The 22438-nt window shown below is 45.7% G+C and overlaps 1 protein-coding gene across 1 annotated transcript in view; it reads right to left on the bottom strand.

Annotated features, from left to right (window-relative positions):
• Positions 1–19052, bottom strand: part of PHLPP2 (PH domain and leucine rich repeat protein phosphatase 2) — a 51352-nt gene extending 32300 nt beyond the window's left edge. Inside the window, exons 1-2 of the mRNA XM_073605884.1 lie at positions 18701–19052; positions 408–652 (exon numbers count right to left, since the gene is read on the bottom strand). Of these exons, the coding sequence (XP_073461985.1) occupies positions 408–652; positions 18701–18799 (344 nt within the window). The 5' untranslated portion in view covers positions 18800–19052. The remainder of the gene's footprint in view (positions 1–407; positions 653–18700) is intronic.
• Positions 19053–22438: the final 3386 nt, after the last annotated feature.

Raw genomic sequence — 22438 nt, 5'->3', positions numbered from 1 at the left:
AACCCACACCATTTTTTTTTATTTTGGCTGGGGTTCCCCTTCAAGATCCTCAGAGCACAAGTCGCATGCCATCAGTTGGATAAGCCGAGGGGGGGCACTTTCAGCACAAAAAAAATGTGCTGAAAAAGTCGGCTTATATTCGAGTATATACGGTATACACTTATTGGGATTTTTTTTTTTATCAAAAATATGTAGCAGAATACATTTTGGTCTTATATTTATGAAGATTTTATTTTTAATTTTTTTTATTGGATTTGTTTTAACATTTTCGGTGTTCAATAGAAAAAAAATGCCCCAGTCATGAAAGGGGGGGGTAAATCTTCCGGAGCTGAAGTCGGAAATTTGGAGAAGATAGAAATGACTTTTGTCCACATCGCGGAAGCGCTATTGATAAATGTTGGTCTCACCTGACCAGGTCTCCGTGGAGCTGTATGTACAAACTCTCCATTTCTTCACATAAGCAGATCTCGGCGGTCCTGGTGTCCACAGTACAGAGCACGACATGGAGGTCAGGAACGGAGGATCCGTGATCCGATCCGTAGACGAAGACGCATCCGCGGTTTGGGTCTTCCCTCAGCCAGTCCCGCTCACGGGAGCCCAGGCAGCACCTCTGAGTCAAGCAGTTCTTGCTCGTACTACGCTTCATATTCCTCTGTAGAAGAACAAAGTGGTCAAAAGTCATTAATGGGCCAGATTTTTTGGCACCTCAAAACATTCCCAAAACAATAAAGTAAAGTACAGTATCTGGCAAAAGTAAGTACACCCCTCACATTTTTGTAAATCTTTTCTTCTATCTTTTCATGTGACAACACTGAAGAAATGACACTTGGCTACAATGTAAAGTAGTGAGTGTACAGCTTGTATAACAGTGTAAATTTGCTGTCCCCTCAAAATAACTCAACACACAGCCATTAATGTCTAAACCGCTGGCAACAAAAGTCAGTACACCCCTAAGTGAAAATCTCCAAATTGGGCCCAAAGTGTCAATATTTTGTGTGGCCACCATTATTTTCCAGCACTGCCCTAACCCTCTTGGGCATGGAGGTCACCAGAGCTTCACAGGTTGCCACTGGAGTCCTCTTCCCCTCCTCCATGACGACATCACAGAGCTGGTGGATGTTAGAGACCTTCCGCTCCTCCACCTTCCGTTTGAGGATGTCCCACAGATGATCAATAGGGTTTATGTCTGGAGACATGCTTGGCCAGTCCATCACCTTTACCCTCAGCTTCTTTAGCAAGGCAGTGGTGGTCTTGGAGGTGGGTTTGGGGTCCTTATGTTGGAATACTGCCCTGCGGCCCAGTCTCTGAAGGGAGGGGATCATTCTCTGCTTCAGTATGTCACAGTACATGTTGGCATTCATGGTTCCCTCAATGATCTGTAGCCCCCCAGTGCCGGCAGCACTCATGCAGCTCCAGACCATGACACTCCCACCACCATGCTTGACTGTAGACAAGACACACTTGTCTTTGTCCTCCTCACCTGGTTGCCGCCACACACGCTTGTCACCATCTGAACCAAATAAGTTTATCTTGGTCTCATCAGACCACAGGACATGGTTCCAGTAATCCATGTCCTTAGTCTGCTTGTCTTCAGCAAACTGCGGACTTTCTTGTGCATCATCTTTAGAAGAGGCTTCCTTCTGGGATGACAGCCATGCAGACCAATATGATGCAGTGTGCAGCGTATGGTCTGAGCACTGACAGGCTGACCCACCCCTACAACCTCTGCAGCAATGCTGACAGCGCTCATATGTCTATTTCCCAAAGACAACCTCTGGATATGACGCTGAGCACGTGACCTCAACTTCTTTGGTGGACCATGGGGAGGCCTGTTCTGAGGGGAACCTGTCCTGTTATATCGCTGTATGGTCTTGGCCACCGTGCTGCAGCTCAGTTTCAGGGTCTTGGCAATCTTCTTATAGCCTAGGCCATCTTTATGTAGAGCAACAATTCTTTTTTTTCAGATCCTCAGAGAGTTCTTTGCCATGAGGTGTAGAACTTCCAGTGACCAGTATGAGAGAGTGAGACCGATAACACCAAATTTAACACACCTGAACTTAATTTAAGACCCCAGACCTTAACGAGTCACATGACACCGGGGAGGGAAATGGCGAATTGGGCCCAATTTGGACATTTTCATTTAGGGGTGTACTCACTTTTGTTTCCAGTGGTTTAGACATTAATGGCTGTGTGTTGCGTTATTTTGAGGGGACAGCAAATTTACACTGTTATACAAGCTGTACACTCACTACTTTACATTGGCATGGTTAATGCTACAGCATGCAGACATTTTAAAACAGTTCCAACCTTTGTGGCTACAGTTTGGTGAAGACCCTTTTCTGTTCCAGCATGAATGTGCACAAAGCCAGCTCCATAAATACATGGTTTGATGAGTTTGGTGTGGAGGACCTCCATTGGTCTGCACAGAGCCCTGACCCCAACCCTACTGAACACCTTTGAGATGAGCTGGAATGCCAAATGCAATTCAGGTCTTCTCATCCAAGTTGAGTATCTGACCTCAAAAATGCTCTTTTGGCTGAATGGACACAAATTTGCACAGACACAATCCAAAATCTTGAAAGCCTTTCCAGAAGAGTGGAGGCTGTAATAGTTGCAACCTAATGGTTTTGGAATGGGATATCCAACAAGCTCATATAGTTGTGATGATGGACCTGTGTCCAAAAACCTTTGTCATCGGTATGCATAGAACACTACTAACCCAACATCATCTGACCACTAGGGATGATCATCATAAAGGGCATGGTGTGATATGTGAGTGATGGTGTGATATGGGGGACGTTAGCTCTCGTGGTAGATTTTTTTTTTTTAAGTGAGTTCTCGTCAGTCTGAACTATTTGGGCCTGGTAGCCCACCTTATTAAAAGAAACAAGAAGGGGCGGTGGGACTTTAAATGAGACAGTTGACAGATTGGGGTTAAAATAAAGAATTCAATTTATTGCATATGAATCGTACTGGTGTGTATTACATGTGAAAGGTAGCCTGTGCATGTGCACCAAGCATGTCCTATAAAATACATGCATATGAACAAACAATACAAAATCTCAGCAATTAATAGATGACACACACGTCCTATAGAGATTGTACATATAATGCTGGGAAAACACAAGACAACATAATGTAAAAAATTAGTCTAAAAATTGATGCGTATATAATTCATAAAAGTAGGATCCTATAGAACGCACAGTGGCTGCATCCATAATGCCCGACGCGTTTCTGTGAAATACACTTCTTCAGGGGCGGATGCTATAGGATTTCTGAAATAACAAGGTAAGATAACATCAGAAAGTGGACTAAATGGCAGCCAGAAAAGACAATAAGTCAGTTTCTGGATACTTACATATGTGGCCAAGCTATGGTGAGATGCAGGTACTGGGTCAAAAGGCATTGTCCTTCCCCGGAGCTGAGGCGACAAAGATCCAACACATGACAGGCGCAAACAGGCATCATCCACTCAGTGCATATCAACTCCTCCATAAGGTGACCAATAATCTCCAATTAATGGGGAGCATATCTGAAATGGATAAGTAAATCCACTAAGATATACCAAATTGTTTGACTAAAAAGAAAAGTAAAAACTTGAGGAGAATGGTCAAGCAATATGTTACCTTGGAGTACTGAAGACAGGAGCTTCCCAGAATTGTGGCATCTACATGTGTGTGGAGAGGAGGACTGCACGAGGGGGGACGCCTGATATGCAGCCCGCCTGCGCCGGCAATTGCCGCCAACGTCACGCTGGGCCGACGAGGCATGGGGCGGGGTCCCTGCCTGGGCGGTGAGAGTCCGCCCATGACTGGTGTCACCACGTCCACGACTGGCGTCATATGTAATACACACCAGTACGATTCATATGCAATAAATTGAATTCTTTATTTTAACCCCAATCTGTCAACTGTCTCATTTAAAGTCCCACCGCCCCTTCTTGTTTCTCTGAACCCGGGATGGAGGTACTACCCCGTGCCTCACTCAAAGTCCCAAACCTTCCATTGATACTTGATACCAGGGATGGAGACAGTTGACAGTAGCAGGCAGTTATGCCCTGCCTAGCTTTATTGGGGTTTTTGAGTGTGTGTTAGGGCACCTTTTGGTACACACACACTTCTTTGCAACATCATGTTGTATATTTTGGGTTCACTGTATACATCCTCCAGCATGGTGGCCAGCCCTGGGCCATGTTCTTGTTCTATACCCGGAGCTGCGATGCGCCCTGCGGGCCCCCCCCACCCCCTCCACGTCCACCCCAGGGGGGGTTGGTTTGGTGTGGGGGTCGGGCGGGTGCCGCACCGCGCATCGGTGCCACGCACCGCTCCTGCGCATGACGTCACTGGTTGGCGCCGTTGTGCGGGAGTAAACCTTCCCATCTTGCCGACCTGGCTGGACGTGGTGACGCCAGTCATGGGCAGACTCTCACCGCCCAGGCAGGGGCCCCGCCCCATGCCTCGTCGGCCCAGCGTGACGTTGGCGGCAATTGCCGGCGCAGGCGGGCTGCATATCAGGCGTCCCCCCTCGTGCAGTCCTCCTCTCCACACACATGTAGATGCCACAATTCTGGGAAGCTCCTGTCTTCAGTACTCCAAGGTAACATATTGCTTGACCATTCTCCTCAAGTTTTTACTTTTCTTTTTAGTCAAACAATTTGGTATATCTTAGTGGATTTACTTATCCATTTCAGATATGCTCCCCATTAATTGGAGATTATTGGTCACCTTATGGAGGAGTTGGTATGCACTGAGTGGATGATGCCTGTTTGCGCCTGTCATGTGTTGGATCTTTGTCGCCTCAGCTCCGGGGAAGGACAATGCCTTTTGACCCAGTACCTGCATCTCACCATAGCTTGGCCACATATGTAAGTATCCAGAAACTGACTTATTGTCTTTTCTGGCTGCCATTTAGTCCACTTTCTGATGTTATCTTAACTTGTTATTTCAGAAATCCTATAGCATCCGCCCCTGAAGAAGTGTATTTCACAGAAACGCGTCGGGCATTATGGATGCAGTCACTGTGCGTTCTATAGGATCCTACTTTTATGAATTATATACGCATCAATTTTTAGACTAATTTTTTACATTATGTTGTCTTGTGTTTTCCCAGCATTATATGTACAATCTCTATAGGACATGTGTGTCATCTATTAATTGCTGAGATTTTGTATTGTTTGTTCATATGCATGTATTTTATAGGACATGCTTGGTGCACATGCACAGGCTACCTTTCACATGTAATACACACCAGTACGATTCATATGCAATAAATTGAATTCTTTATTTTAACCCCAATCTGTCAACTGTCTCATTTAAAGTCCCACCGCCCCTTCTTGTTTCTCTGAACCCGGGATGGAGGTACTACCCCGTGCCTCACTCAAAGTCCCAAACCTTCCATTGACACCTTATTAAAAGGGAAAAACAAAGCAAAGGTCCATCACCAACCAGTTGCCCACGCAAGGGTTTCGGCTTCACACTAATAAGTATTAACAAAGAAATGCCGAGCCATGTGGCTCTTCAGTCAGCCGTGCCCCTGCTCCCTCCAGACTCTCTGACCTTGTGCTCCTCAGGCTCACTATGTCTGAGCTTGTAGTACCTTACTGCTCAGGCCCACACCTGGCCTTACTGGATAAGGTTCTCCCAGCCCCTCGGGGCTCTCCCACTTCTCAGGAACTTAGGACTCCCTCCAGCCCCCTCTGTAGTCACCTCAGCTTTCCTGGTTTCTCTGGACCCATATAGCTGTCCTGACTCTCCCAGTCCTTTGGGCAAGAAGTCCCCCAACATAGGGTCACGTCACCCAAGCAGGTCACCCCTCCTGGCTGGAGCACACCGCTATCTTCACACACAGATCTGGCTTATAACAATCTTAAACACCTGTGTACTCACACAGGCTACAGGCAACTAGCAAACCCCAGACACAGGACTGAAGGTTCTGACCTACCTAATACTTGGAACCTTCAAGCACCCAACTCCGATCAGAAACAACCAAATCCGGAGAAAACAGAGCACAGCTTTCTGTATTCACAATAAACATGCCAGAACTTCTCAAACTGCGCCTTTAAGAACCTAGTGTCCTTTTATACCAATTTACTAAATTCTCACTGTGGCAAAACCTTGCACTGTCACAGTGGCTAAGTATTTAGCACTTGTTGTTTTAAGCTTGCAGTTCCCACCCAGGACTAATGTTTGCATTGTGTTTGTATGTTCTCCCCTTGCTTCCTTTGGTTGCCCTCATTTCTGGCTTGTGGGAGGAAACAGACACAAAGGGAACATACAAATTCTATGCAGATAGAGTTTCTTCATGGGACTGGACTCAAGATCCTAGAGCTAAGTCCTAACTGTTCAGCCACGACACAGACTACGGATACAAACTTCCAATGCCATAAAAGTGACCTGTGATCCATACAAAGAGGGACAGACAAGGTCAACGAGAAGACCTTCTCAACAGTGAGAGGACCAAGAAAATCTTTCCAACTTTGCCAGAGCTACTGTCAGGATAGGCATGCCAGTAGACAAGATGGCTCCTCTGGGGAGGGGACTTCTGTGCACATGCTAATACTCATGTGCACGAATATTCATCTGTGCGCCGGCGTGCTCACGTGCACCCGTGACAGATGAGCTACTTCAAGAGGAGTTTGACCCCTAACAAATACTGTAGCTGCTGACTTTTACTATTAGGGCACTTACCTGTCCAGGAATCCAGCGGTGGCCTCACCTGAGCTGGTTTCCTACTGTGCATGCGCAAATCACACTGCGCTCTATGAATGGGCCAGCTGCGGGGGGGGCAAGGAGGGAGGGTTGAACTTCTGGCTTACTTCGCCACGGCGAAACCAGGTAACTGCTCCCCCACAAAAGGTGCCAAATGTGGCAGTGGAGGAGGGGCAGACAAGCAGAGCTTCCCCTTTTGGGTGCAGCTCCACTTTAAACTGAGTCGGTGCTCAGATTCTGTGCTGCTTTGTGTCCTGAGAACCTGTGATCCTGACCCGGCTTGTCTGACTATTCCTTAAACTCTGCCTTCTGACCACCGCTTCCGCCTGCTCCATTTGCTACTGCTCCGCTGATCGGTTCCTGACCCGGCTTGTACCCTCCATGCTTTTGCCTGTGGCCCTGTACCTGATCGGTCTTGCCAGTGTATGACCCGGCCTGCCTGACTCTTCCTCCTGCTGTCACCAGGATCTGCCTGCCAACTGGCAGTGCATGCTTACCCACTGTCTGCTACAGTGATGGGAGTAAGTCACACACGTGCAAGTCATAAGCAAGTCTCAAGTCTTAACCTTCAAGTCATAAGCAAGTCCCAAGTTACTGTGGCGAAAAGCAAGCAAGTCAAGTCGAGTCCCTGCCAGAAGTCAAGCAAGTCAAGTCAAGTCATTTATTTTGGTCAAGTCACAAATTAAGTCAAAATACTGATCTACCCCGAAGCCGGGACTCGGGGGGAGCTTTCCTTTGTGGGGGGGGGGGGGGGCGGCTTTTGCCTAGGCCAAGACACAGAACTGGTGGTGCCAAGTCATTGCAAGTCATTGCAAGTCAAATAGCCCAAGTCAAAGTCAAGTCGCAAGTCATTAGTGACAAGTCAAAGTCAAGTCGAGTCATTTATTTAATTTTGTAAAGCAAGTCGCAAGTCCTCAAACAGGTGACTCGAGTCTGACTCGAGTCAAGTCATGTGACTCGAGTCCCCCACCTCTGGTCTGCTATCAGTATCCGTCTTGCCTGCCTGCTATTGCCAGTACCAGCCTGCTTCGGGCTACTGCTCACCAGCTGCCACCCAGCCTGCTGATTTCATTGAAGACCTCGAGTCAGAGGAGTAAGAGAGGCCTTCTTCATCAGATCAGGCTCTTCTACCAGGTATACAGGAGTCCTACCTGGGTGCCATTATCGGTTGACTTGCAGGGTTTACATAATCCCTGAGTTGCACTTTAACTACGGTGGGCACGAGACGCGCGCAGGCGTGCCCCCAACCCAGAAGAAGGCCGGTCACATACAGGTACAATAGGGAAAATAATGATTTGATCCCCTGCAGATTGTGTAAGTTTGCCCACTTACAAAGAAATGAAGGGTCTATCATTTTTATCATAGGTGTATTTTATATGATAGAGACAGAATATCAACCAAAAATCCAGAAAAAAAAAAAAAACACAAAACAAATGCTATATATTAGGTTGCAGTTCAGTGAGTAAAATAAGTATTTGATCCCCAAGCAAAACATGACTTAGTAGTTGGTGGAGAAACCCTTGTTGGTGATCACAGAGGTCAGACGTTTCTTGTAGTTGGTGACCAGGTTTGCACACATCTCAGGAGGGATTTTGGTCCATTCTTCTTTACAGATCTTCTCTAAATCCTTAAGGTTTCTTGGTGGTCTCTTGGAAACTCGAAGTTTTAGCTCCCCCCCATACATTTTCTATAGGATTAAGGCCTGGAGACTGGCTAGGCCACTCCAAGACCTCAATGTGCTTCTTCTTGAGACATTCCTTTGTTGCCTTGGCAAGGTAAAACCTTCCGGAGGCCAGGTGGTTACAGCCGTGGTTCACACTGAATACGGCTTTGAAATCATGCGACTTCACTTGAAATCATACGTTTTTAGAGCCACATCATTGTGACTGCGCATTTCATGCGCAGAGGTCTATGCAAGTCGCACCCGAAGTCGCCAAAATTATCGCAGGAACTACTTTCTAAGATCGGCGTGGGATTGCAAAGCCGGTGTCACACCGATTTGAACAGTTCCATTGCGGACAATAGGGGGCGACAGGGAAAATCGCATGACAAGTCGCCCCGATGTGAACGGAGGGATTGGAGACGACACGTGTAAGGGGCTCCATATTCACAGACAATTCTAAGTTGCTCTTTTTCTTTATGAGACTGGATAGAAGGACAGGCAACCCTCAGCCCTGGACTTTACACCCTTCATCCATTAGCAGGTAATTAAAGGACTTCAATCGAGGGACGTTCCATAAGATAATAAAAGATTAGCGTTTAATCCGGTTATGTATTAATTAAATATCTAGAAATGCCTGGTTCATTTGGCTCAAGTAAAGTCATTTATTTTCTGTAATTTCCTCCATATCTCTGGACTCAGATTGGGAGAGATAAGGTAAGTAATAGAAGTCATTTCGCGCCCAACGCTAAGCTACCTCTGGGTGCTTGCTGACAGAAGGAGAGCGCAGAGTGAGGACGTCATTAGGCCTCGTTCACACCTGTGCTGCTCTCTAAAAAGAAAAAAAAAAGTGAGGGAGCGGTATAGGTGTGACTTTCTGACAGTTGGACGGGGTTTCTAATGGGAATGCCACGCCACAACCACAAGCCTAGCGTTTGGCAGGCAGTTGGGGAGTGGCCCCATTCACTTGAATGGGTGGTGTTAGGCGGTGGTACCGCCCAATGAATGCAGCAGTGGGTTTCATTTTTGGCACGCCATGAAGCATTGTCACCGCAACATTTCTACAACTCTGGCAGCTGCATTTACAGCTTAAGGGGGGTAAAAACGTGGCTCTGCCTCCCCTTTTACGCCATTATTCCTCCCACTGATACCAATGATGGGGCACTATTCCTCCCACTGATACCAATGATGGGGCACTATTCCTCCCACTGATACCAATGATGGGGCACTATTCCTCCACTGATACCAATGAGGGGACACTATTCCTCCCACTGACACCAATGATGGGGCACTATTCCTCCCACTGATACCAATGATGGGGCACTATTCCTCCACTGATACCAATGAGGGGACACTATTCCTCCCACTGACACCAATGATGGGGCACTATTCCTCCCACTGATACCAATGATGGGGCACTATTCCTCCCACTGATACCAATGATGGGGCACTATTCCTCCCACTGATACCAATGAGGGGACACTATTCCTCCCACTGACACCAATGAGGGGACACTATTCCTCCCACTGATACCAATGATGGGACACTATTCCTCCCACTGACACCAATGATGGAACACTATTCCTCCCACTGACACCAATGAGGGGACACTATTCCTCCCACTGATACCAATGATGGGGCACTATTCCTCCCACTGATACCAATGATGGGACACTATTCCTCCCACTGACACCAATGAGGGGACACTATTCCTCCCACTGACACCAATGATGGGACACTATTCCTCCCACTGATACCAATGATGGGGCTCTATTCCTCCACTGATACCAATGAGGGGACACTATTCCTCCCAATGACACCAATGATGGGGCACTATTCCTCCCACTGATACCAATGATGGGACACTATTCCTCCCACTGACACCAATGATGGAACACTATTCCTCCCACTGACACCAATGAGGGGACACTATTCCTCCCACTGACACCAATGATGGGGCACTATTCCTCTCACTGACACCAATGATGGGGCACTATTCCTCCCACTGATATCAATGATGGGGCACTATTCCTCCCACTGATACCAATGATGGGGCACTATTCCTCCACTGATACCACCTGCCCACCAGAGTCAACCTAAACATACAGGTCCCCATCAGAGTTCCCTGGACATCAGGATCCCCACCAGAGGCTCCCCATTCATCAGGATCCCCACCAGAGGCTCCCCATTCATCAGGATCCCCACCAGAGGCTCCCCATTCATCAGGATCCCCACCAGAGGATCCCCACCAGAGGATCCCCATTCATCAGGATCCCCACCAGAGGCACCCCACCAGAGGATCCCCACCAGAGGCGCCCCACCAGAGGATCCCCACCAGACGCACCTCATTCATCAGGATCCCCACAAGAGGATCCCCACCAGAGGCACCCCATACTTCAGGGTCCCCACCAGAGGCACCCCATTCATCAGGATCCCCACCAGAGGCACCCCACCAGAGGATCCCCACCAGAGGCGCCCCACCAGAGGATCCCCACCAGAGGCACCTCATTCATCAGGATCACCACCAGAGGCACCCCATTCATCAGGATCCCCACCAGAGGCATCCCATTCATCAGGATCCCCACCAGAGGCACCCCATACATCAGGATCCCCACCAGAGGCTCCCCAGACTTCAGGGTCCCCCACCTGAGTCAACCTATCCATAGGGATCCCCATCAGAGTCCCCCATCAGAGGCTCCCCATTCATCAGGATCCCCACCAGAGGATCCCCACCAGAGGCACCCCATACTTCAGGGTCCCCCACCTGAGTTAACCTGTCCATAGGGGTCCCCATCAGAGTCCCCCCCCCCCAGAGGCGCCCCATTCATCAGGATGCCCCAACAGAGGCACCCTATTCATCAGGATGCCCCACCAGAGGTACCCAATACATCAGGGTCCCCCACCTGAGGCACCCCATTCATCAGGGTCCCCCACCAGAGGTGCCAATTACATCAGGGTCCCTCAATTGAGGCGCCCAATTCCTCAGGGTCCCCCCACCAGAGGTGCCCCATACATAAGGGTCCCCCACCAGAGGTGCCCCATACATCAGGGTCCCCCACCAGAGGTACCCCATACATCAGGGTCCCCCAACAGTCGACCTAACCATACGGGTCCCCCACGAAAAGGTCCCCCACCAGAGTCTCCCATTACATCAGGGTTCCCATCAGAGTCACCCAATACATCAAGATCCCCTTCAGAGTCCTCCGTTACATCAGGGCCCATCAGTACCCTCTACATCAGAGTCCAACACCAGAGTCCTCTCTTACACCAGGGCCCCCCCACCATAGTCCTCCCTTACCCCTTACACCAGGGCCCCCCCACCACCACCAGAGTCCCCCTACATCAGGGTCCTCATCAAAAGCAGAGACAAACTGATTTGATTCCCCAGCTTTTGCACTGAGTCTGAGGCTATGCAACTAATCCTAACTAAGCGGGCCGAAGTTTGAGAACCCCGATCTAGAACTAAACATAAAGTTTTGTCTATAGACACACTGTCAGGGTCTGCGTGCACGAGGCCTGGACGGGGGGGGGGCAAATCTGACACTTTCCTTCACACGCCTGCACAGTTATAATGATTTTAGCCGAATATTTAAATTCCGGAATAAACCCGGCCATGACCACTTCTTAAAGTTTAGGATTCTGAGAAAGGTTCAGGTTTGCCCGTTCTCCTTCATCAGACTGGATGGAATCCGGGTCCTGCCGACGGCGCTAGGCACACACACACACGGCTGTCATCGTAGATCTGAGCTATTAGCCGGCTAATTACAAGACTTCAATCATTGGAAGTGTCACATGAACTCACACCATACAAGTGACGGGAGAAGGAGAAACAACGCCGAGCTTATCGGACACAAAGAGTGCAAAGGTCATCACCAATCACAGAGCTGAGCGTTCAATATTCCGACAATTAGCAAACACTGCGATAACAGAACCTGCCCAGCTCAGGGGACACTGTGCCAACGGCCACTGTACAGGCAGACTAAGGGGACCCACAGGCACTATATTTAAAGGAATATTTCATTTTTATTGTTTCACTTTAAAGGGGTTCCCACACAACTTTTTTTTTTTTTTTTAATTTTGACATGGGGTTCCCCTTAAAATCCATACCAGACCCGAAGGGCCTGGTATGGATGGGGGGGGACATCACGCCATTTTTTTTTTTACTTTTTTTTATTCGGCTGTCAGTGGGCTTCAACAGCTGTCAATGGGCTTCCCTGCTGACAGCTGAATAAAAAAAAACAAAAAAAAAAACGGTGTGGGGTCCCCCCCATACATACCAGGCCCTTAGGGTCTGGTATGGATTTTAAGGTTTTTTTTTTGCTTTTTTTAATTCAGCTGTCAGCAGGGAAGCCCATTGACAGCTGTTGAGTTTTTTTTTATTTTAAACATGTGACCAGCAACAGAGGACTAGAAGCTCCTCCTGCCACTGTTTCCCTGCAGACAGGCTGAGAGAGAGCCTTCGGGTCTGGTATGGATGCTAAGGGGGACCCCACGCCGTTTTTTTTTTCTTTTTTTTATTCAGCTGTCAGCAGGGAAGCCCATTGACAGCTGTTGACTTTTTTTTTTTATTTTAAACATGTGACCAGCAACAGAGGACTAGAAGCTCCTCCTGCCACTGTTTCCCTGCAGACAGGCTGAGAGAGAGCCTTCGGGTCTGGTATGGATGCTAAGGGGAACCCCACGCTGTTTTTTTTTTTATTCAGCTGTCAACAGGGAAGCCCATTGACAGCTGTTGACTTTTTTTTATTTTAAACATGTGACCAGCAACAGAGGACTAGAAGCTTCTCCTGCCACTGTTTCCCTGCAGACAGGCTGAGAGAGAGCCTTTGGGTCTACTATGGATTTCAAGGGGGAGCCCATGCCGTTTTTTTTTTTTTTTTTAATTCAGCTGTCAGCAGGGAAGCCTATTCACAGCTGTTGACTCATCGGTTGTTAAGGACGCTGCAGCCGGCTTCCCGGGCCCCGCTCCTTAACAACCAGCTATTAACCCTTAACAACCCTGATTGGGCAAAGCTTTGCCCAATCAGGGCTTAGAATGCACTGCGCAGTGCATTGCAGAGGGCTCGGTGAGGCGAACACCCACCGAAAGCACCCTGTAAATTCAGATACTAAACACACACACACTGTATAATTTGCCATTTTTATTTTTACTTTATTTATATTTTTTCTATTATTATTATTATTATTATTCCTTTTACGTTTGTATGTGGATGACGGCTCTGAAATTATCTTAATTAAAAAAAAAACACCCAAGAACCTTTTTTCTAATCGATATGCGGCTGTCACATGGCCCAGCTCTCTCCCAGCCTGTCTGCAGGGAAACAGCGGTAGGAGGAGCTTCTAGTTCTCTGCTGCTGGTAACGTTTAAAAAAAAAAAAAAAACAGGCTTTGGGATACAGAGTAAAAATAAAAAATTAATTTCAATAAACTGTTTTTTTTAAATTGTCAGTCAAATGTATATTTTGAAATCAAATCTTTATTATTTTGTGGGTGTGGCCAGATTTCTGCCAGTCACGGGCTGTGTCACGCCCCTCCAGCCTGTGTCTTAGAATAAGAGGGAGGTGAAGCCTCCATCAATCTACATGTAATATCCCGCCCCCCCCCATTGTGTTTAGCTGGTTGGTGGGCACGGAGGAGGGGGAGGAGGGAGGGAGTGGGCTGTCATTTAGCACTGTGTATACGCCCACATTTCTGACTCTATAGTCACATGGGCTGCTCAGATGTGATAGGGAGGAAATACTCAGCCTAGAAACTCACTGAAAACTGAGCATGTGCAGAGCTGTCACCACTGCTCTGCAAAATCCCCAACTGGGGACATGAACAGGAGGGGGAGATAGAGAGCAACAGGATCAACCAGGTTTTTTGAAGAAAATGGAATCAGATAGTGACTGAGTATGAACAGCATGGAATACACCATTTATCGATCGTTTTTTTTATGATGTGGGTTTAGTGATACTTTAAGGCTGCATTCAGACCTGGAGGTTTCATGAAGGAGCGCCATTGTGCGGAAAACACATATCGCGCATGTGGTACCATTCATTGTTAATGGCACCCCAAAATGTGGCAGGCAGACATTTATGCGAGCGCCACAATGCCGGACAAACGAGATAAAAGGTGCAATTAAAAAAAACTAAGCTCAATGGCCCGGAAAGGTAAATGACCTCATTGCACATGGGGAGGCCCATTGAAATGAATGGGCTGCCTTATACACGTAACCCCAAAAAACACACAAAAGCCCACATTGCTGTCAGGGGAAGGGCGGCAAAGACATGTGGCTGAGCCACATTATTACCACCCTCCCCCCTTAAGCTGCAAGACGAGCATGCTGTGCTTCACGGCCACGGCAAGAATTCAACCTGTTCAACAATGTGGTGTGGGATTTTAGGGGTTAAAACAGGCGGTGAGGAGGACTGGCAAATACCAGCTGAAAATCAATCCACCCCGGGCCGTTCTTCAGAGGGTGAGGCTTGTGTGAAAGAGGTCCTTAACCCCTTCTAAGCCCCACTTCAAAACGTTCTAAAGTTTTTGGGTAAAGGTGAACTGGCCCTTTAAGCAAAAATGGAATAGAGGCACCCACATTAATCCAGGTATATAGACACTGGACACAGGGGGAGGAGGGGTGGCTTTGTAACGATTGGCTCCTCTATATAGATTTGTCTCTGAAAGTGAGAACACCTGTATACAGGTATATTACAGGTATATTACAGGTATATTGCAGGTATATTACAGGTACATTACAGGTATATTACAGGTATATTGCAGGTATATTGCAGGTATATTGCAGGTATATTGCAGGTATATTACAGGTACATTACAGGTATATTACAGGTATATTACAGGTATATTACAGGTATATTACAGGTACATTACAGGTATATTACAGGTATATTACAGGTATATTACAGGTACATTACAGGTATATTACAGGTATATTACAGGTATATTGCAGGCATATTACAGGTATATTGCACGGTCTATGGCAGAGCTGAAGTGCCTCTACTATAATAAACCCCGCTACACAAGTACAAGCGTCTCCGGACTCAGGAAGACCTGTACACAGATATAGGACGGCCGTCTCAACACCTCCCAACTGTACAGGTGTATATAGAATAGATCTCAGTATACAGGTGTATATGGAATAGATCTCAGTATACAGGTGTATATAGAATAGATCTCAGTATACAGGTGTATATAGAATAGATCTCAATATACAGGTGTATATGGAATAGATCTCAGTATACAGGTGTATACAGAATGGATCAGTGTATACAGGTGTATATGGAATAGATCTCAGTATACAGGTGTATATGGAATAGATCTCAGTATACTGGTGTAAATAGAATAGATCTCAGTATACAGGTGTATATAGAATAGATCTCAGTATACAGGTGTATGTAGAATAGATCTCAGTATACAGGTGTATGTAGAATAGATCTCAGTATACAGGTGTATATGGAATAGATCAGTGTATACAGGTGTATGTAGAATAGATCTCAGTATACAGGTGTATATAGAATAGATCTCAGTATACAGGTGTATATGGAATAGATCTCAGTATACAGGTGTATGTAGAATAGATCTCAGTATACAGGTGTATATAGAATAGATCTCAGTATACAGGTGTATGTAGAATAGATCTCAGTATACAGGTGTATGTAGAATAGATCTCAGTATACAGGTGTATGTAGTATAGATATCAGTATACAGGTGTATGTAGAATAGATCTCAGTATACAGGTGTATGTAGTATAGATATCAGTATACAGGTGTATGTAGTATAGATATCAGTATACAAGTGTATATAGAATAGATCTCAGTATACAGGTGTATATAGAATAGATCTCAGTATACAGGTGTATATGGAATAGATCTCAGTATACAGGTGTATGTAGAATGGATCTCAGTATACAGGTGTATGTAGAATAGATCTCAGTATACAGGTGTATATAGAATAGATCTCAGTATACAGGTGTATATAGAATAGATCTCAGTATACAGGTGTATATAGAATAGATCTCAGTATACAGGTGTATATAGAATAGATCTCAGTATACAGGTGTATATGGAATAGATCTCAGTATACAGGTGTGTGTAGAATAGATCCCAGTATACAGGTGTGTGTAGAATAGATCTCAATATACAGGTGTATACGGAATAGATCTCAGTATACAGGTGTGTGTAGAATAGATCTCAGTATACAGGTGTGTGTAGAATAGATCTCAGTATACAGGTGTATACGGAATAGATCTCAGTATACAGGTGTGTGTAGGATAGATCTCCGTATACAGGTGTATATAGAATAGATCTCAGTATACAGCTGTATGTAGAATAGATCTCAATATACAGGTGTATACGGAATAGATCTCAGTATACAGGTGTATATAGAATAGATCTCAGTATACAGGTGTATATGGAATAGATCTCAGTATACAGGTGTATGTAGAATAGATCTCAGTATACAGGTGTATGTAGAATAGATCTCAGTATACAGGTGTATGTAGTATAGATATCAGTATACAGGTGTATATAGAATAGATCTCAGTATACAGGTGTATATAGAATAGATCTCAGTATACAGGTGTATATAGAATAGATCTCAGTATACAGGTGTATATGGAATAGATCTCAGTATACAGGTGTATGTAGAATCGATCTCAGTATACAGGTGTATGTAGAATAGATCTCAGTATACAGGTGTATATAGAATAGATCTCAGTATACAGGTGTATATAGAATAGATCTCAGTATACAGGTGTATATAGAATAGATCTCAGTATACAGGTGTATATAGAATAGATCTCAGTATACAGGTGTATATGGAATAGATCTCAGTATACAGGTGTGTGTAGAATAGATCCCAGTATACAGGTGTGTGTAGAATAGATCTCAATATACAGGTGTATACGGAATAGATCTCAGTATACAGGTGTGTGTAGAATAGATCTCAGTATACAGGTGTATACGGAATAGATCTCAGTATACAGGTGTGTGTAGGATAGATCTCCGTATACAGGTGTATATAGAATAGATCTCAGTATACAGCTGTATGTAGAATAGATCTCAATATACAGGTGTATACGGAATAGATCTCAGTATACAGGTGTGTGTAGAATAGATCTCAGTATACAGGTGTATATAGAATAGATCTCAGTATACAGGTGTATGTAGAATAGATCTCAATATACAGGTGTATACGGAATAGATCTCAGTATACAGGTGTGTGTAGAATAGATCTCAGTATACAGGTGTGTGTAGAATAGATCTCAGTATACAGGTGTATATAGAATAGATCTCAGTATACAGGTGTATGTAGAATAGATCTCAATATACAGGTGTATATGGAATAGATCTCAGTATACAGGTATGTGTAGAATAGATCCCAGTATACAGGTGTGTGTAGAATAGATCTCAGTATACAGGTGTATGTAGAATAGATCTCAGTATACAGGTGTATATGGAATAGATCTCAGTATACAGGTGTATGTAGAATAGATCTCAGTATACAGGTGTATATGGAATAGATCTCAGTATACAGGTGTGTAGAATAGATATCAGTATACAGGTGTATACGGAATAGATCTCAGTATACAGGTGTATGTAGAATAGATCTCAGTATACAGGTGTATGTAGAATAGATCTCAGTATACAGGTGTATGTAGAATAGATCTCAATATACAGGTGTATATGGAATAGATCTCAGTATACAGGTGTATGTAGAATAGATCTCAGTATACAGGTGTGTGTAGAATAGATCTCAGTATACAGGTGTATACAGAATAGATCTCAGTATACAGGTGTGTGTAGAATAGATCTCAGTATACAGGTGTATATAGAATAGATCTCAGTATACAGGTGTATGTAGAATAGATCTCAGTATACAGGTGTATATGGAATAGATCTCAGTATACAGGTGTATGTAGAATAGATCTCAGTATACAGGTGTATGTAGAATAGATCTCAGTATACAGGTGTATGTAGAATAGATCTCAGTATACAGGTGTATGTAGAATAGATCTCAGTATACAGGTGTATGTAGAATAGATCTCAGTATACAGGTGTATATAGAATAGATCTCAGTATACAGGTGTATGTAGAATAGATCTCAGTATACAGGTGTATGTAGAATAGATCTCAGTATACAGGTGTATGTAGAATAGATCTCAGTATACAGAATATATATATATATATATATATATATATATATATATATATATATATATATATAGTATACAGGTGTTTGTAGAATATATATATATATATATATATATATAGTATGGAATATATATTGGCACACATGGCCGGGTGGGTGCCGTGGACCGGTCTCCGTTGCTCACCTTCAGCACTCGGATGGCGGCCCCCCTGGCTCCGTTGGTCCGGTTGGGCTCAGGCCCTCCTTCCCCGGGGGGTCCCGGCACCGACCTCCGGCCGTCCATTTCCACGGCTCCGCTCGCTGAACGAATGACAGCAGGAGGCCGTCCCCGCCCCCCAGCCTGAGCGCAGCGACCAATGGCGAGCCAGCGAAGCCCACGCTCTACCAATCTCCAACAAGTCTCCGCCCATCTTGCGTAGTAGCCATTCTGCAGGTAGCTCTATGCCCGCGGCGGCCATGTCTGCTGAGGGCACGGTGGGTGGGCACCCTGTCAGCCTCCCTGCCCTTCGCTAGACGTCAGAGGAGCGCCGGAAGCGACTGCTGCCAGGCAGCAGCTGGGGCATGGGGGGGGGGGGAGGAGGCTTCTGGTGGTTGTCAGTGTAAAAAGTGGTCATGTTCAGTCCTGCGACAATCATCGTCTCATAGTGTGTCACACGTTTTATTTTTACCCCCCCCCCCCAAAAAAAATTACATGATTATTTAACCCCTTTTGCTGCCAGAGCTGTTTTGCATTTTCTTTTAATTAGTTAACCACTTGCCCACTCCTCTCCTACATGTAAAAACTATCTTTTTTTTTTTTTGCTAGACAATTACTCAGAACCCCCAAACCTCTCCCTCTCCCTCTCCCATAAAATGGCAGTAATTTTTTTTTGTCACACAGTATTTGCACAGCAATTTTCCGAAGGCGATTTTTTGGGGGGGGGAAAAAAACTCACAAAAAAACAAAAAAAAAACAAAAAAAAAACAAAAAAAAACCAAAAAAAAACCAAAAAAAACAGTAACGTTAGTCCACTGTCTTTGTATAATATAAAAGATGATGTTACGCCGAGTAAATAGATACCTAACATGTCACGGTTTAAACTTGCGCACGCTCGTGGAATGGCGCCAAACTTCGGTACTTAAAAACCTCCATAGGCGACACTTTAAAAATTTTTTTTACAGTATACCAGTTTTGAGTTACAGAGGAGGTCTTGGGCTAGAATTATTGCTCTTGCTCTACCATTCGCGGTGATACCTCACATGTGTGGTTTGAATGTTGTTTACATATGTGGGCGCGACCTACGTATGCGTTCGCTTCTGCATGCGAGCATGCGGGGATGGGGCACTTTAAATTAAAAAAAAGTTGTTTTTTTTTTTGTTTTTTTTTACACTTTCCCCCTTTTTTACTTTTTGATCACTTTTATTCCTATTACAAGGATAGTAAACAGTAGGAATGGTGTATGACAGGTCCTCTTTATGGAGAGAGGTGGGATCTATAAGACCCCACACATCTCTCCTCCAGGCAGGAAAGACCGAGATCTCAGGCTTTCCTGCCGAGTCCCCGACCTTGTTTACTTCCGACTGCCCAGACGTGACGTCATAACGTTGTGCCTGGGCCTCCAAGAGTCATGGAGAGTGGCCGGGGGGGGGGGGGGGGGGGGGACCATCTGTCCCCCCTGTTTTCTTTATGGCTACCTTCTCTGGCTCACCGATCGCATAGGAGAAGCACCGAAGTGCGTTGTTTTTTTTTTTTTTTTTTTTTTCTTATTCTTCAAGATTTTACTTCTTCGATGAAGACTCTTCCCTGCATCGTTGCTAAAGCTAGTCCCTCTTTTATTGCAGCGATCTGGCGTGTCAGTCCTAACTCTGGTTTCTGCAGAGCTGCATCTGGACTGGACGTTGCGGGGGCAGCCCAGAAGCGACCTTCGGGTACTGGGTTGCACGCAGAGCTCATTCCAGACGGTTTCGATAAAAGTAAGCTGTGGAGTGCTTCCCAGTCCCAATGTAAAAGGAGCCCCAGCTCCTCCCTGCTGTGAGGAGTTGCTTGCATTGCATCTCCCGATGCAGCCTAGAATCCTGTTAGACAGATCTAGCCAGCTGAAAGCAACCCTGTAGGTCCATACGCTGTATGGACCCAGCAGCAAAAGGGTTAAAGCCCAACTTATAATACGACTTTCTAGAACTTTGTTCTTGCTGACTTCGCCCCATCGTGGCTGACTTCACCATGTCAAGCCTCAAACCATGCCTTACCAATCAAAAACCTTTAAAGGAGATCTTACCGTAGTCGATTATATAACATATGGAGCGATCGCCTATAGCTTTAAACTTCGGTTTTGACGTTGTGGTGGAGGCTTCCTTGCAGATCTCTTCCATAAGTCTCCTCTCAGTACACATGTGTAGGACACTTTGTTAAAGTGCTGGACTGCAGAATCCACCCACAAGGTCTGCCAAACCCTCAGACATGCCCTCCATAGCATGAAGATGCACCCCCACTTCCCAGAGGAGGGGGGGGGGGTATTGGCTAATCATTGTGGACACTCAGCTGGCATTCCACCTCAGATTCTTGAGTCAGAAGACGATATTCTAGGACTATAAACTGAAGTTTTGCTCTCTGCCTCTTCCTTATCTCCAACTTACCACACTGATTAGCGGACCTCCATCAAACCCTCTCAGGTCTTCTAATCTAAGGTGTCACCGCCCCCACTTCTTGTGGCAGAAGAGTTTAAAGGATTTTACTCCAACCCGTTTACCGTTCCCAAACCCAAAGGGGGGTATCCACCCCATCTTGTATGGCAAAGCTCTTGCTGTCTTCACTTGAGTTCATAAATTCTGCATTGAAACTACTAGGTCTGTTATCACCTCACTTCACCAGGGAGACTTTTTAGCTTCTATGGACATCAAGGACGTGTTCCCATTGCTCCCATTTTTTGAGGGGTTTCATATGCTTTTCTGTGAGGCCCCTACACTACCAGTTCCTGGTGTTGACCTTGAACTCGTCTTCATCTCAGGTGGTTGCCAAGTTGCTGGTGCCTGTAAATGCCCTACTGCGTTCTCGTGGCATCTCCATTGCAGAATACTTAGACAACCTCCTGTAGAGGAAACCGCTGGCATAGGCTCGGTCAGACAACATGGCTTTATCTGTGCAGATGTTACAGTGGTTTGAATGACATCATTTAGAGCATCTGGGTCTAGTACTGGACACAGGGCAGACCAAAGAGCTTCTTCTGCAGGATAAATACTTCTGCATACTTGAGCTCTCCAGTCCAGGAAGTTCAATCTGCCCAGTTTCACTCCAGACCTCTACAACACAACATTTGGTCACCATGGGACAGGTTAGTCAAGTCCATTGAAAGATAGATTTATTTTGAACCAAAAGGACCAAGTTGTTCTGTTATGGAGTTCAGCAATCCAGCTTTGGAATCAGGGAAGTCCTTTTGCCTGGAAGATCCTCAAGATGGATGCTAGCCTGTTGGACTGGGGAGGAGCCCTGGGCACTTTGTCAGTGCAGGGGACTTGGTTGTTTTCTTCTCTTGATTAACATCTTGATGTTCAGGCTATTTGGCTGGCTCTGCAGTGCTGGACCATCTTGCTGGAAGGTCATCTGATCCAGATTCAGACAGCCAATGCCACGGCAGTGCTGTAAATCAAGCATCATGGAGGAACCAGAAGTCTTACCATGACGAGAGGGGCAGATTGGAACCTATCCTGGGCAGAATTTGACATTCATGCCTTGTCGACTGTGTAAATCCCAAGTGTAGACAATAGATTTCCTCAGCCAACAGTACTTGGACCCAAGAGAATGGTCTCAACGCCCGGAGGTGTCCTAAGACCTGTGTCGCAGGTGCGGGATGCCAGATGTGTACCTCCTGACCACCTAACAAGTTTGTTTCCAGACACAGAGATCATCTAGTTGAAGCAGTGGATGATCTGGTGGCTCTGCCGC

This window comes from Aquarana catesbeiana, linkage group LG11 (genome assembly GCF_042186555.1).
Source record: "Aquarana catesbeiana isolate 2022-GZ linkage group LG11, ASM4218655v1, whole genome shotgun sequence".
Classification (NCBI taxonomy): Eukaryota; Metazoa; Chordata; class Amphibia; order Anura; family Ranidae; genus Aquarana; species Aquarana catesbeiana.
Note: the sequence above shows the minus strand (reverse complement) of the source record. Positions and strands in the feature narration are given on the sequence as shown.